Source organism: Cornus florida, unplaced genomic scaffold, assembly GCF_030987335.1.
Source record: "Cornus florida cultivar Cherokee Brave unplaced genomic scaffold, ASM3098733v1 CherokeeBrave_3.0.0_Hap2_Chr09, whole genome shotgun sequence".
Classification (NCBI taxonomy): domain Eukaryota; kingdom Viridiplantae; phylum Streptophyta; class Magnoliopsida; order Cornales; family Cornaceae; genus Cornus; species Cornus florida.
The window spans coordinates 78,216,645-78,234,493 of record NW_026775579.1 but is presented as its reverse complement, the minus strand read 5'-3'; the positions used below and the strand labels follow the sequence as shown (position 1 = coordinate 78,234,493).

General features: G+C 34.2%; 1 protein-coding gene and 1 long non-coding RNA gene across 2 annotated transcripts; one reads left to right on the top strand and one right to left on the bottom strand.

Moving 5' to 3' along the window:
* The first annotated feature begins 7,832 nt into the window (after positions 1-7,832).
* On the top strand, positions 7,833-10,990 carry LOC132272917 (probable serine/threonine-protein kinase PBL5). Its single transcript, XM_059773981.1, has 4 exons — positions 7,833-8,039; positions 10,071-10,209; positions 10,308-10,456; positions 10,868-10,990. Exons 1-4 carry the CDS (start codon positions 7,833-7,835, stop codon positions 10,988-10,990), a joined length of 618 nt encoding a protein of 205 aa, XP_059629964.1.
* Positions 10,991-12,509: 1,519 nt separating this feature from the next.
* On the bottom strand, positions 12,510-15,245 carry LOC132274503 (uncharacterized). The gene is made up of 3 exons (XR_009470447.1): positions 15,027-15,245; positions 14,847-14,916; positions 12,510-14,689 (listed from the first exon to the last, which is right to left on the bottom strand). It is a non-coding gene; the product is annotated as an uncharacterized LOC132274503 (long non-coding RNA).
* Positions 15,246-17,849: the final 2,604 nt, after the last annotated feature.

Below are 17,849 nucleotides of genomic sequence, written 5' to 3'. Positions count from 1 at the left end.
ACCACTCTCAAGACTAGCGATTTGTCTAAATCGTTGTTCTTGAGTATGCATGGCTGCCCAAGGGGCCTGCACTCTGCGATCTTCGTCAACAAAATGGTTACTACCGAAATAATCATTTAACATCAAACTAGGGTAACTCAAGGCTCTGATACCAACTGACGTAGCGAAAGCTTTAAAGATAGATATAATCCTCACAAAGGGAATATAGATATCTGCAGAACAAAAGTTCTAAGAATACACAACTGATCTGATGTTTATTTCATTTGATAAGTGCCCATTTGCCCTTCAGGAACACACATATTTATAGGTGAAGTTACAGGAATCAACAACTCCACATATTATTCCACTAACCACTCCAATCATCACTTGCATACTTTATATATAAATATTACACTCCACTCATCACACTTACATACTTTATATACAAATATTACACTCCACTGACCACTCACCACACTTATTACATTTATATATTATATCTTTACACACACACCTAATTTCCACTTATATGATCTTTACAGATTTATTGTATATGATCTCCAATATGTGGATATGTTTTCGATACATTCATTGGATAAGTTAACCGATGAATTTGTTGATTATTGAAATGAAGTCTCTGTTGTGTGGATTCAAACTGAATTGGAGCATGTCATTGACATCCTGACACAAATCGAGCCCTAACTTGATAAATAAACGTGTAGGGCTAAGGTTTACATCCAAAAAATTCGAGTTTAAGATCAATGAAAATATATAAATATGGTAACAATATGGATCTCCTTGAAGTTAAAAACAAATGGAAACAACCCAATCCAATTCATGAAAGAAAAAGAGGGGGAGGGGGAGAATATGCTTTTCACCAAATAAATGTATGCATATGATCTGATTTAGAATATCAAACTTTATGGAAGCATGAAATTGAGATGAAAATGACAAGATCAAAGAATACTCTTGTATGCAACAAGTAAGTTGCACCCAAAATGAAGAAGACCATCTTTTATTAGAGCAAAAATCACAACCACCATCTCTCTCACAACTAAGGGGCACTCTCTCTTTCTCTTGCTTAACATCATCAATAATTTTTCCTTTTTTTCCACCTCTCTTCCACAAGCAACAGCAAATGACCTTTCATAGCCAAAATGAATTCAAATTAATTACTTATTTTAGGATTTAACAATTCCTTTGCACCATCGATTTACTTCAATCTTCACCATTATGATTCATACCACATGTATGCAACAAGGGAGGTTTTGATACTATGTCATATGATTCATAAAGCGAACCACGTAACAATAGTATGATATTAGGATTACGGTTTTTTGCACACAAGTTTCCTCCCACAATAAGCACCATGGATTCCCAAAAAAAGAGAGGTCAAGGATGCTTTTATAAGTAATCATAATGATTTACTCATCTGTTTGGGTTGATATTTTCAATTGACATTCCTCGTTTGCCCACAATTTATATAGCATTATATACTAGTTGGAAAAAAAAAAAAACACTCACAATTAAGAAGTGCACTGGTGACATAGGCAATGAACTCTAGGCATGGAATAGATTATAAATACAACATTAAGTTGACATACCGAAATTCATAATGATGGGATCACCATAGCCTGGCGCTCCAAGCACGAACTTATTTGTGATTGGTTGCTCATCACCAAAAACCCCACCAATTAGTATACCAAAGTCGAATAGTACTGGATTGTAATCCTGAGTTTAAGCATAACATACTACCATGTTTAATTCTTATTAAAAAATTCTCCAGAACAAAATTACAGAAAAGCTAAGTGCACGAAGTACATGGACACCATATCTAACTTGATCAACCATTATATGTGCAGGACTAATATTGCGAACTGGGTATTGCGGTTTATGATGATAATGCAAAAACTCGAGCAGAACTGCAATATCAATTGCCACCTTGATTCTGTGGAGCTAGGAAAAGCCATCTGCGTTCACCCAAAAAAAACAACACTCTTTTAGTAAATGGCATACTAATCAATTTTTAAAAAGTGTATCTTAATTACCAACCATATCCCTACATGTGATGGCAGCTACACTCGATACTAAATGCGGTATGACCAAAACAAGACAGAATTTTAATTACTCAAAGAAAAATATTTTCTTAGTCAAAGAAGAAAAAAGAATTTACACACACACACACAGATTATCCAACAAGGGGAAAACTAAACGATGATTTACTAAAATAATTAGTTTAGGAGCAGATTTAAGATTCAGTATAGCAAGCCAATGTAGTAAATGTTATCACCAAACACTAATATGGAAAATCAGTTGGTCTTGTAATTATAGTTGTCAATTTGTATGATTCATTTTCCCTCTCTATCCCCAACATAAACTGAAAACATGACAGTGCATGCTCAACAGATTGTCGTATGATTAGAAAAGTCAAGTTATAACAGATTAATCGAAGAAAAAAAATATGTAATACCTTTATCAATGAGGTTGTGCACTGTGTCCACGGGATTAAGGTCATAAACAACATCCAATAGACTATCTTCGCAGCAATATCCCAAAAGTTTGACTAGACTCAGATGATGGTTTACACTCGACTACATTAGAAAAATACATTCTTTCTGGGAAAATTGAAACACAACATTCAACAATGACAGTAACAACATCTATAACCATCAAATTTCAAAATTGAAATTTCACAGACACTAAACTAATGAAGTACTGTTACTACCGCTAATTAGGAACGGTGTTCATCCCGGCCTACAGGAAAGTATCCTAAATCTTACCAAATCTTCACAGTCACATCCTGACCTTGTTGAGTCTTTCCTCAATACACTTTGCCTAATTGGGTATCTCCAATCAGGTTTGCTTCACTAAAATTACTGGTCAAATCTTCTAATTCCCCGGGGGAGTATTTTCTGAGATTATATACTCTCTGAGCATTTCCGTAGTTGGACCTATTTCATTAAAGTATGGTGGCACACATGGTCAGTACCAATATATACAGTTAAATTTTCATATGAAACCATGAAAAAAGACAAATATGTCCTATAGTGAAACTACATGAAACAATTTTATTTTCTTTTGCTTTCTTTTCCGAACATAGTTTGGGAGAAGCAAGTGATAACACTGATAGAGGACTTGAGAGAAATAGACGTCTAAAATAATTCAACCAACGTTCATGCAAATCAACTTAAAAGCATTAAACTACATTTCCTAAAAATTCCAAGATTTGAGGCATAGATTCCATGCCTAGAAACATTTAAAAACATGATTCAAATTCAAGACTCCATAAGCTCAAAGCAATAGAATAAATACAAAACAAACAATACAGTTTATAAACTCAAAAGCATAAATGATCAATGAAGTAAAGATTGTAAATACCGGTATTGTCTTTCAAGTAGGTGATGGCACAGACCATATTCATGGTCCTGATAAAGTAATGGCAGGTGAATTAGTAGGGTACAGTGAGTGAGCATTGCTTTGAATTTTGGAATCAAACCAAACAAAGTGTGGTAGTGTTAGTTTGATGATATAATGAGTTTCAGAATAATTGCTCAAATACCAGTGAGCCTATATGGGTGGTGTTAAAAATGCCCTCGCAAAACGTATTGATTGATGTCATATATGCCCTGGGGTGGAGGTGAAATTGAAAGTTAAAGGGTTGTTTGGTTTAGTTTTTCATACAAGTTTTCTATTTTCTAATAACTGAAAATAATCCAATATTTTGTTTGATTGTCAAATTTTGAAATTTACTTTATTATTATTATTCATTTTTTCCCTCTAAAACTTGTACTTGATCATCACTTTGGAAGGTGAGGAAGTACTATTAAATATTCTCTAATCTATTTTTTTTAGTTATTGAGAACTAGCTTGAGAAAACATAACAAATAGGCTTATGTAAGCTATCCATACCAATTCACAACAAAGTTCAAATAATAATAAAAAAAAAAACATAAAACTCTAAAATGGAAAATTCGAAGTTATCAAGGGCAAATAATAATAATAAAAAAACATAAAACTCTAAAATGGAAAATTCGAAGTTATCAAGGGCATTTGTCACTCATAAAACAATTCTCAATAACTCAAAAAAAAAAAAAAAAAAAAATAGAAAACTACTTATCGAATGCTAAACACATGCCTTATTATAATTGAATTTTAAAAAAACTAAACTAAGTAGGATTTTTGTACCATTAAATCAAAACAGAAAACTATTTTCCGAGTGACAAACCAAGCAAGCCCAAAGTATTTCCTCAATCTCATAGAGTGAGAGTTGGAGGTTCGAAAATCAATATAGACAAACAATCCGGATCCCCTCCGTGGAGGGGATGATGTGCCTTGGTCTTGGGCACCATGATTCAAATTGAAGACTCTACAAGCTCGAAGGAATAGAAAAAAATGAAACAAACAATACAGTTCATAAACAAGGCATAAGAAAGACAATTCAGAAGCATAAATGTTGATGTATATAAAAGTTAAATCAATCTCCAAAAGTCTATACAAATATTCAAATTTGGTTTAGATATTGTTAAGAAATGAAAATCATACAAAACAATTGTAACGATTCATCATACTGCAGCAAGAAATAAAATATGTTCATGTCAGTTAATAATCAATAAATTTGAAAGACAAAGATGATGCCAATAAATAAAATCAAATCGTGTTTGGTTATAGGCATACCCGTTCCTAGAGAAGAAAACTCGACTTCCTTGTGTGCTTAATATACCTCTGCAATTTATAAATAGAAGATAAGAAAACCAACTAAGAATAAAATTAAAAGGAGAGAACTGAAGAAACAAATTCAATTACTCATGTAACTTTCCAGAAAAATCAATTCAATGTAAAAACTATATAATCCCATAGTAAAGAAATATCAAACCCATTACTCTTTTTGCATGTACACTACCATTATAGAGAGAGAAAGATTGGGTAAAACCCAAAATCTTATAAAGAAAGCATTAATCAAACCCATAAACTTACATATACAGTAAAATCTATATATAACCATAGTAAATAAAAATCAAACCCATATTAATCATTGCATACAGAATTATGAATAAACCAAAAATAGACTTTAACAATGATAAAAACAGAGACTCTGCAAGGCCACAATGCTTTAAAAAAAAAAAAAAAAAACAATCTTGAAAACTTCGCAATTGATTGATAGGCAAGAAATGAAAGCCAAGCAAGACTGAAATTATTATAAATAAACAAATAAAGGGAAACAAAATTAACCCATTGAAATAAAAACAAAGAGGGCTCTACTTTCATTGGGGAGGTGCGGAGAAAGAAACTCTATTCTTGCCTCCATGGACAACGACCAACATAAGAGAAGTTCTTTCATTTTGGAAAGCAATATGGACGTATATTTACGGATGGAAACTCAAAAAAACTTAAATAAGGCGACATTACTTCAACTTTTTGATTAGCGACAAGCTTTTGGGTGATCATCCAAAAAACGTATATTTTAAAAGAAAAACATATTTAACGATTTTCTTGAGTATTTTAAAGAAAAAGATATTGAGAGAGTATGAGTGCCTGTATTGAAAATATAAATAATAAGGAGGAGGAGGAGGAGGAGGAGGAGTTGCACCAGTATACTTTGCTCTGCTGCTATATCAGCCTAACTTATATTTTAATAGTGGTAACTATGTATTTTTAATTAATAATTTATTTTATTAAAATATTTATTTATTTTTAATGATGAATTATAGATTTATTTTTAATGATGATTTGAAAATACTAAAATACAGACAATATGTCATTGTCTTTCGTCACCGAATTTCAGAATCAAAGTCGTCATCGCCTTTCTTTAATTATATTTCTATTAAGGAAAAAAATAATAATAAAAAATTCTATTTCTATTGAATTCCTGAAGCAAAGTCTATATATTGAGGTGAACGTTCAACAATCTCGGCCCAAGCTCTAAAATCACCGGCCCAGTTCAGACACAGACAATTTGGACCCATGCTACAAATTGAGTTTGGACCTGCCTAATTAAGACCACCCTATTGGTACGTAGTATATATTTCAATTATTTCATTTCAGACCATATCAAATCAACCCAACCTAAATAATCGACAATTTTTTTAATTTACCAAATCCCATATACATACATATAATTTTTTTTTCGGAAATTAAACTTGTATAGATATATGAAATGTACAAGTGGGCTAAACCCAAACAAAAACAGTCTGAACCCCAACAAAAAAGGCCCAAGCATTGGAGCCCAAACACGAATGATGCCCTAAAGACAGAACCCTATTATATGTAAAACCCTTATCCCAAAATTCCGTCGGCATCGCTTCATTTCTCCGGCAGTTCTCTGGTCCTCACAAACGTTGATTGTTATTTAATTCGTTCGTGCGTGATTTTTTTTTTTTCACTTGGTTGGGACTGATTTAAACTTGAAGTGTTCTTCGCTTGTTTGGCAAAATTGATTTGGAAAATGCTTGTCCGTCTTTATTTACTTTTTCTATAACATTTTCTGGGCCAGAGGGGTGTTACAAGTTTGTCCAGCTGCTCTATTTTTTTATTTTATTTATAAAAAAAAAAAAAAAATTTGTATACACAAATTTTGTTGTCCCACAAATAGAAACAAAATATGGACAATAATAATAATTTTTATTAATTTATGAATGTGGAGTACAATCCTTTATAATATTTTTTACAAAAAAAATGGTCCTCTGATTCGATCTCCTTTTTTGTTGTTGGTGTGGAATTTGAATAAAGAACCGTGGAATTTGATGAAGACCGGCACGATTTGATGGATGTGTTTGGTGTTCTTCGCCTTTGGGTTTGGATATTGGGGATGAGAGCTTCTGTTTCTGACTGAATTTGTGGCCCTCTGGATTTCTGATCTCAATTTCTAGACCTTTTGGATTTTTTATCTTAATTTCTGGACTCTAATTTTTGTGTACCCTTTTCTTCCTCCTCTAAGCCTCTATTTATAGGCTTCTTGGATCCATAGGATGATGACACGTGTCATCTCCTGATAAGGATAAAATAATAACTGGGCTGGGTCGGTTATATTATAATAATTATCCTTAAAAATAATTATTCCAAATATATTTTATTAGAAATAACTACATTTATATTTAATCAACTGAGTCGGGCTAATTAAATAATTTAAGTGAATCAAACTTGAATCAATTAAATAACTTAATTAAATATTAGGCCCATATTTAATGGGTCTATTTGTCAAAACCAAAGCACACTAAAATTTTAGTGTTTACAAATTGCCCCACTTCGAGTCCTACATTTGACATGTCTTGTCTCCTTTTTCAAGTGGGACTCGAAGTATCCAACTTGATTATTTTTTTTTTCACTTCCCTATGGAATTTTGGATTGTAAAATAGGATTGTAAGGTTTCCTTTCTATCCAATTTTGGATTGAAATTTTACTTTGCAATTTGAACTGAATTATACAAATCCCAATACAAATAGGATATATTTAGTTACCTATATATACCACCACTATTTTAGGTTTGATATCAATTACAATAGTTCTGAAGACTTGTCAGATCACAAATAATCGGTATGATTTTTTTCTTCCTTTTCACGCTTTTTTTTTTTTTTTTTTTTTTCTTTCTTCCTTTTTTTTTTCTCTATTTTTTTTCCACGTCACGCACTCTTTTTTTTTATTATTTTTTTTTCCACGCACTTTTTTTTCTTTCCTTTTTCTCTCTTTATTTATTTATTTATTTATTTATTTTTCTCTCTCTCTCGTGTGTTAATTTGAAGCTTGAAGTCTTCGGTTGTTTTTTATTTAGGTACCAGACTAATTTGTCCACCTGCTCTATCTCTATTTTTATTTTTATTTTTTTTCCCTCTCGTGTGTGTATTTTTATTTTACAGGAAATGGCTTATATAATAAATTTTACCCAGGACCAAATGAAAGACTTCAGTGATTATCTACCTGCAGATGAACTAGGGGAGGGAAGGTTTAGTAAAGTTTATAAGGGAAGGATGGCTATACAGGGACTGGATCCCCGTGATATAGCCATTAAAGTCTTTAAACCGGCGATTAGCGATGAACACTGGGCGAATCTGTTGGCACAATGGCAGGTTTGCTACCTCGGTCCTTGAGAACCATAGAATGAATATGTATCTTTTCCCCAATATAGTTTACTTACCTAATTCAGAAACCTTATTTGCTCTCATTCTATTACATTGAATGAATCACACACAACACCTTATGTCTTATTTTTCTTATTTGTGATCACACAATCGGATTCTATTACCAGATTGGTTTAACAAGTCGATTTGACTAGAAAAAAAAAAAAATAAATCATTACTCTGGCCCATGTTTATCCTCCATGAAAACCCCCATCTAATCCCTTCTTGTGCTACTTTTGCTAGCGGGCACACTCTCCTCCATGCCACAGAGAGCTATTCTTTGGAGATGCAAGAAGAATAAATAAATAAAATAAAATCAGAATGAGAAATATTTATGCTTTAAACTGTCTTCCTTTATTCTTTTTCTTTTTTTAATTGAAACTAGAACCAAAAAAAAAAAAAAAAATGAGAATGAAAAAATATTTATGCTTTAAACTGTCTTCCTTTTTTTCTTTTTCTTTTTTTTAATTGGTACTAGAACCCAAAAAAATAAAATGAGAATGAAAAATATTTATGCTTTAAACTGTCCTTTTTTTATTGTTATTTTTTTTTTATTGGTGCTAAAACCCTAGACCTCCCTTTAAAGCCACTGGCCTATTGGTGTTTTAAACTGTCTTCCCCAATCCTCAATCTCCAACCCTGTTTGGCAAGGAGAGAGCACTTATCTATTACAAAAATGGAAGGAAGTATCAATTTCCAATAACAAACACAAAATATCTAAGCTTTAAACTGTCTTCCTTTTTTTCTTTTTCTTTTTTTTTTTTTTTTAATTGGTACTAGAACCAAAAAATAAATAAAATGAGAATGAAGAAATATTTATGCTTTAAACTGTCTTCCCTTTTTTTTTTTTTTTTTTTTTTTTTTTTTTTAATTGGTGGTACTAGAACCAAAAAAATAAAATAAAATGAGAATGAAAAATATTTATGCTTTAAGCTGTCTTCCTTTTTCTATTGTTATTTTTTTTTTTATTGGTACTAAAACCCTTTTGTCCTCCCTTTGAAGCCACTGGCCCATTGGTGTTTTAAACTGTCTTCCCCAATCCTCAATCTCCAACCCTGTTTGGCAAGGAGAGAGCACTTATCTATTACAAAAATGGAAGGAAGTATCAATTTCCAATAGCAAACACACCAAACATAACATATCTGATAAATCTAATGACAAAAACTGTTGCACTTCCCACACTATAGAGATGGCAGTGTCTCTAAATCCATTATGAAAAGCAGAGTTTCTTTCAACCCAAATTATCCAAAGAAAAACAGAGAAGAGGCACTTTTGCATCTTGGATTTGTGGTTCTGTCTTGTAGAGTTCTGCAAAATCCATTTCACAAGCTGATTGATGGTATTGAAAGAGGTCTCTGGCAGATGCATTATGAGACTCACAGAGCACCACACTTCTCTAGCATATAAGCAGTAGCGATAAATTTTTGTTGTGCAATATGATCACGGCCATTGCGTCTCTCGCTAAATTTCCAACAAAGAGTAGGCCGTCTTAAAGGTCTTCCTCTCTAACCCTACTAATTTTTCAGAGTGAATGACCCATGGTTCCATTCAATATCGTCAGGGACATCTTTTAATTCACTTTTGGAAAATGAAATCACTCATAACCTGAGGGAAGAAAGGTGGGAAGGACAAGCTCATATTATCAATTAAAACATTTACGAAGTCCTTTCTATCAAAGCTCCTGAAATTAGTCACTCCAAATCTCTGAATTAGCGACATAACTGCACACCATGGATCCTCAAGCAAGCTGAAAGAATTACCATTACCCAGATTGTATGTGACATTGCCCTTTAAGAACTCTCTGACTTCCAAAATTTTGCTTCCAAACCACTGAATCTTGAGGTTTAGGTAGAACAGACCAGAAATTAGCATTGTGCAAATACCTGGCATGGAACCATTTCACCCATTGTGCAAATCTTGAGGTTTATTTACTAATCTTTTGTTTGTTTTGAAAATTTTAATATTATTTTTTTATTTCAGGCCGAAACCAATTGGCTTACTAGATTCCGGCACCGCAACATCATCAAGCTCATAGGGTATTGTGATAACAGAGCGGAAAGGAAGCTCTATCTGGTCTACGAATACATGGCTGGTGGCACTCTAAAACAGCACCAGTCAGGTAATAACAGAATACATTCTGAGTTAAGCAATAGCATATTACATTTGAAGTGGGGTTGCTGCTCATAATTATTGTATTGTGTTTAAATTTGTCTGCAGGGTTAGACTGGCCGGGGATCCTCAAGGTACTCAGAGGAATAGCCAGTGCTCTGAAATACATCCACACCTACCTCCCTGGGGTGGTCTGTGGAGACTTCCCTGGGGTGGTCTATGGAGACTTAAAACCAGAAAATATCTTATTGGGACAGGTGAGGAATAAAAAAATTCTTGTTTCAATGATGGCATCTCCCTCTTTAACTCTTTCAAATTTTACCCCTACACAGCAATTGCTGTTGTTATCGTTGGAATTCATAATTTGTTAGCATCCTCACAAACATAGATGCCCCACAAAATAGCAATCAGAAATTCTTCCAAGGAAGTGTTTCTCATTTAGCTTCTTTTATAAAGATTGAAACTTATATGAATTGAGTGAGTTTTAAAATGGACATAATCAATTTAATATACTGCTGAAGTCTGAATTTTATGATCAGAAATTCTTCCAAGGAAACATATATGAATTGAGTGACTTTTAAAATGGACATAATTGATTTAATATACTGCTGAAGTCTGAATTTTATATTTGCTCCTGGTTCTTCTAACCCCCTTATTTCAATGACCAGGACGGTGAGCCCAAGATTTCTGATTTTGGTACTGTGACAAGGGTGGATGAGACGCTGATGGCATTTACCTATGGATATATAGCTCCTTCTGCTCACCGCTCACGTAAATATATTTACTTCTAGCTTTAGTGTGCAACATATATTCATCTTTTTCAATAGTCTTTACAAAATCTCTGATACTAATTGGAAATGGGATGATATTAAGGTTTACCTTCTTGCTTTCAACATACAAGTGAAGAAAACCGCTAAAGGTCAGCGAAATTTCGCAATAGCTTATAGTTAGGGATTTCAGAAAATGAGAGTGATGGGACATGCCTAGCAAATTTTCCACAATAAGTTCATTTGTTACTCTCTAGCTCAACCCTCGGTATAATAATCATTGTTATTATTAATCCTTTTACCTTATGCATTTGTAGATTGTGGATATACCTTTTCCCTCTCTTTATCCTTTTTATAAAACATGACTAATCTTGAAGCAAAGATAATGCCAAAAGGTTAATTTTTCTCTAGCCTTTTCCCACAAGCACCCAACTTAGGCATAACTATCATTGGAAAATGGACTTTTGGATGATACTTTTTTTTGCATAAAAGAATATACAGACAAATATCAACCCCTCCAAATAATAATATCAAACAATCTTTACGTCAAATGTCCTTGATAAGAATATTTTATCCCATCAAATGAACATCACGTCATGCTCAAAGAACTAATACCCCCCCCCCCCCCCCCCCCCCCCCCCGGGGGTGATAAAAATCCAACCGAAGCAGAGGAATCCCAGAGGGATCAACAGAGGATTGTTCACGACAATTGTAGTGTTGAGACAAGATCATTTAGGTATAAGTAATCCAATGTTTGTTCTTTGATTTGTCAGAGGATTGATTCTATTGCAGATGTTATTACATTAGCAGCTTAGTTTTAGTTGCATCTGATTGTTCACGACCATGGTAGTGCTGAGACGATATCACTCAGGTATAAGTAATCTAATGATTGTTTGTATTGCCAAAATATTTGAAAATTTTGCAACATGGGCCTCTTATGCTTTATGTGGAAGTATTGGTTGTGTGTGCGCTGGTGCGTGCAGGATTCAATTTTATTGCCCCATACACTTGCAAATTTGCAATGCTGATGTGAGGCCTCCTGAGCTACATTATTAAACTTACTTAGAGAGTGTGTGCGTGTGTGTAAGCATTAAATATTGAACTCACAAATATGCACGCACATGGTTGTCATTCTTAATTAGAATCATTGGATCCCGACATCCAAAATTTTCAATCGATATCGATCCATACCAATTAAAATCCAACCGAAGTAGAGGAATCCTAAAGAGATCAACAGAGGATTGTTCACGACAATTGTAGTGTTAAGACAAGATCATTTAGGTATAAGTACTCCAATGATTGTTCTTTGTTTTGTCAGAGGGTTGATTCTATCGCATATGTTATTACATTAGCAGCTTAGTTTTAGTTGCATCTGATTGTTCACGACCATGGTAGTGCTGAGACGATATCACTCAAGTATAAGTAATCTAATGATTGTTTGTATTGCCAAAATATTTGAAAATTTTGCAACATGGGCCTCTTATGCTTTTTGTGGAAGTAAATGTGTTGTGTGTGCTGGTGTGTGTGTGTGAGAGAGAGAGAGTTTCTTTTTTTTTTTTTTTTTTTTTTTCTTTATCTTTTTTTTCCCCTCTTTCAAGTAATAATATATCTACTACTCCATACTTCCTTTTTCAAACAGAACTAACAATTGATTTTCTTCCTATTTTTTGTTGGCAGTCTATCTCGCAAAACAAAAGTATGATGTTTACAGCTTTGGAGTAGTAATGCTCCAGCTGATCATGAAAAGAGATGAAGTCATACAAAGAGGGGGGGAGGGTTCAATAAGAAATGTTGTGATACCGGATTGGGCAAAGGAAGAGGCTGACAAGAATGGGCACGTGGTCAACAAAGAAATTAGGAAAACAGGGTGCAGTGGAAGTGACGCTGTCAAGATCACAAACCTAGCGTTGTATTGCACGAATGAGATAACCAAGGTAAGGGAAGGACTCCTCGTTCCCAAATTCGAAGAAATTCTGGAGACTCTACAACAACTTAGAGTGAGCACAATATATGATACCTCGAAAGATTTTGCCAAAAATAGCAACTGGTTTCACCATTGAGTTTAGAACTTTAAATACATTACATTAACTCTCTCTCTCTCTCTCTCTCTCTCTCTCTCTCCTCTCTCTCTCTCTCTCACTGTTGACATTGAAAAGATATGATTGATCATGATAGCTGCAATGGTATCTAAGTGATTGGAAAAGCCTTCACTATTTGGGCAGGGTACAAAATGGCACATTGTTTCATTTTCTTGTGGCTAAGAATGATGTGGGCCCTTCTTGCATCTTTTAGGTTCTTACTCTTTTCTAAGAATAAAGAGAGGAGAGCAAGAAGTGTGGCATGTAGTAGAAACTCCCTTTATAGGACAAAATACCATGTCAATATTCAAGCACACCATACTGCACTTACCAGGTAGAGAATTAGAATGAATTGTCTTATTTATTGAAAATTTAAATTAATGAAAAACATTTGGTTAATTGGCAAGCAGGAATGTGTCCGTAAGCACGAGCAAGAATGCAATCATCCGTAGGAAATAGTTCTTACCTAATTTTCTTTTTCCTTCATTTAGAAAGGAAAAGAAAGCCAATTGAGGAACAGAATAGGGTATACTTTATTCTTTTGCTCAATAGAATCTCTTCATGCTTAGTCGGGTTCACTATTATACTATGTCCAAATCATAGCCGTACCTATGTGACCCTTCAAATTGCCTCATGCAGACTGCAGAGTTCGCCCAGTGGTGCCAGTTTGCCATAGGATATTATTATTTGGTAAGAATACAGAGCAAGCAGAACTAGAGAGGCAAGTACCATCCTTTTCTTGGTAGTGTAACCTATGGGTGAGAAAATAGAAGATCCTTTGGTAGGACAAAATTCCCTTTGCCAATAGTAAAAGGACAAGATACAGTTCTCCCTCTTTTGGGGATCACGGGTCTCTCTCTAGAATTTCTCTTAGATTTGAACCCATAGCTGATGATAGAACTAGAATAGATATTTTTTGTTTCCTACCCACACTAGCCCATACCCTTGCTTTTCTATCAATCTCCAATTGTGATCTTCCTCCCCAACCTGATTTATGGTGCTGGCATAGACCGATAGGAGAGAATTCCTATATTTTTCTTCTTTGATTTGAAGACGAAGAAAAGAATGGCAATAGATAGGGACGGAGTGGGTTATCTTCTATCCTTAAGTCATAATGCAATATCTTCTACTTGAAGTTTTTGGCCCTCGATTTCAGCAAAAAATCAGTTGTGTCATCGTTTATTAGAATTGACAGCCAACTTGTTTGAACAAGTTATTTACCAATGGATTCTCACAGGGTAAATGCATAAATACATGTCGTCTATGCTCGCAGAGAAAAACAAAGATTGTAAGTTTTGGTCTCAGGACATCTAAAAGTTAGAACAACCAGAAACAATATACATAAATAAATAAGCAAATATAATAATTTAAAAAATAACAATACAGCCGGTAAGGAAATCAAATACAACAGAAACAAGTAATCATTATTTCTTGCAACGATCAAGTAATTCACTATAACAAAAGAAGAATAATATTATATAATATACATATAAGAGAGAACAAAAACGTACTCTTAGAGGCATAAGCAAAAATATTCTCAATTGCAATCCAAGCAAAGCAGTGAATTTCAGCCAAGTCATATAACAAGAATGGTAGAGTATGATGTGCCATTATACAGATGCAATAATTTCTCGATCCACAGCCGCTGTTAGTATGAATGGTTCAAAAATTAGAGAACAATATGTATACATATATATATACACATATATTTGCTACTGAAATTTCATATCAACAATTATTTTGCATAAAAGATCTAACACCAAATCAGAACTTGCAAATTGCTTAAAGAGAAGAAAACGCACCCCCTTTTGATGGAAAAAACTGGACATAGCCATGACTGGTTGGTTCTACGACGAGGAAAACCCTAGCAAGCTTCATCCATCAAAAAGAACAGATCTTTACCAATTAAGAGAGAGAAATTTACACAAAAAATTGAGAATAACAATAATAATCTAGAGAGAAAGATTGCAGATAGGTCTTACCTCAAAGGAGAGAGATTGCAGATCCAGTCGGTGGAGGAGATAAGGGTAGGGTAGGGTGGGTAGAAACCAGATGATGCGGTCAAAAATATCATTTTTTCTTTTCTTATTATTGAATAGAGAGAAAATAGAAGGGGTTGATGACGTCATTTGTGATGCACGTGAGTCATGAATTGAACAGAACAGAACAGAGCAGAACAGAACTGAACATAAACCCAAACAACACTTGACAGCCGCACTTTCAAATTCTGACTGAAACAGCCCCGCACAAGCTTTTTAAGGTTTGTGTGGTCAAATACGGAAAAACATACATGAGCTGATAGAACATCACTTTTTTCTTTTTCTTTTTGCTTTTATTTATTATGAAATTTTCAATTAATACTGTAATAATTCAGAATTGTTAGATTATTATTATTATTATTATTATTTTTATTTTTTTTAATATGGTGTTTGTCTTATGGTAAAGCATTACATTTATATCGTTTTTTTTTTTAATATGGTGTTTGTCTTATAGTATAGCATTACATTTATATCGTATTACATTTATATAATATTATGTTAGAGTGTTAGATCAAATTATTATTATTATTATGGGATAATTTCACTGACACTCCTAGTAGTTTGGCCAAATATCAGTGTAAAACATCTTTCGAAAATAACTATCACTTAGGTCCATTTTTTATTTTCCGTTACAGCCTCCGTTAAAAACATGTGAAAAGACAACTTTGCCCCTATTTTTTTAATAACATTTATTTCAAAATATCAGATTAGTTAAAAGACAATTATATCCCGACAATTGGGTAGATGGAACTGTTGGCCGTCGTGGTGGTGGTGGTGGGTGGTGGTTCCAAAAGTTAAGGCTTTTTTGGTGGTGGGTGGTGTGTTGCATAAGAGAGAGAAAGTGTATAGAGAGATTGGTGGTTGGTGGTCCGTGATGATGGGGTGATGGTGGTGGTGGTGTCGCCGACGACTGTGGGAAACTTCGGGCGACAGAAGCGGCAACATGGTTTAGGGCGGCGACGGCGATAACGAGTGCTTGTCGCCGGGAGAGAAAGAGCGAGCTAAGCTTCTTTTGCTTACCGGCTGCCTTCTGAAGACCCTTGCTCATCAGCCACAGCCGAGCTCGGTGGACTGAATTGGCCGTGAGAACTATATATATACTGATTATCTGGGTTTGAGAGAACCGGCGAGGGGCGAATGGAGGAGGATTCGCAGGACTTGGTAGCGAGTGGATTAGCGGGAGAGATGACAACTCCAATTCGGCAGTGAAGAGCTCGGCTCGGCGGTAGAGTAGCAGCAACAACGAGCTTGGAGATAGAGAGCGAAGACGGCTATGAGAATGTTGATGGCGCCGGCAAGACAGATCCGGCGGAGACGAGCTCTGCGAAGAGGGAGATGACTGGGTCTTGGAGATCCGGCGAGACAGATCCGGGTCTTGAAGGTAGTCGGAGAGGTCGAGGAAAGGGTCCGATGATGAGGATTGGAAGATCCGAGTGACCTGCAGATGAGGTCGCGGCGAGGGAGACATCGGTTTGGAAGGTGGGAGAGTCGACTTTGACGGCGAATGAGCGGCCGTTGTCGGATTCGACGGCGACTCCGCCGCTGTATTTGGGGGTGGTGTTGTGCTTGTGTGTGTGTGTGTGTGTATATATATATATATATATATATGTCTGTGTGTGTATATAGGAGTATATATATGTCTGCCTGTATATATAATATAATTTGTAAATTTACAAATTTTTGAGGGGCCATATTGTCTTTTAATACTGATATTTTGTAAAAAAATAAATTAAAAAAATGAGGGTATACTAAAGTCAGGGTCAAACTAAAGTCAAAGGGTAAAAATGTCTTTTTACATGTAAAAAGTGGTCTGACACATCTGTAAACTAACTTTTGGGGTGTAAGTGAAAAACGGAGCAAACGTTTGTAATGTGAGTGATAGTTATTTTCGAAAGATGTTTTAGATTGATATTTGACCAAACTACTGGGGGTGTCAGTGAAATTATCCATATTATTATTAATATTATTATTATTATTAGATCAAATTGATCATTGTCAATACCCATTTGTAATTTAATAAATTATTAATTTTTTATCTAACTATTACTCCCTTCCTCGTAAATTAGATATTCTTTTAAAAAAATTTAACTTTTAAGATGATGAATTTTAATTTATTTTTTATTGTATTGATAATGAATGAATTACTAAATATGTTCATAGCGGGTCCACAAGATTGTTTACTTTTTATAAGTTTAATGTAAGAATGTTTAATTGGTAATGTTACAAAAATAGTACTTTGACTTTTAAATGTGACATTTATTTTGAGACAATCAAAAATAAAAATTTAGACATTTAATTTGAAACAAAGAAAGTATTTGATTAATCAGGTAGAAAAGGAGGGATTTCTAATGACTTCAGTATGTTAAAAGTTTCGTTACGTGGTACTTGTTTAATTCAGCTTTTTGAAAGAGGAAGAGTGAGGAAGTGTAGATTGAGAATGGGGAGAATACTATTTCTACTCTTAGAAAAACGGAGAACTCAGAGACATGAAAACAAGAAAATATTAGAACATATTTTAAAGATAATTTGCAAATCTCTATTGTAAGCCCTTTTTTTTTAATGTTTAAACAAACAATCTGATTTTCCCAAGTCCGAGGGTTCGTGTGCTTTTGGGTTCTAGAATAATACCATAACTTTGTTCTTGACCAATCACACAAATATTGTCGAGGGTGACTTAGAGGTTACATGTTTATAATCTAAAATAAAACCTCTTCAACTTGTAATAATCCGAAGCTCGTTCACTGGCCTAGCTTTTCTTTTATTATT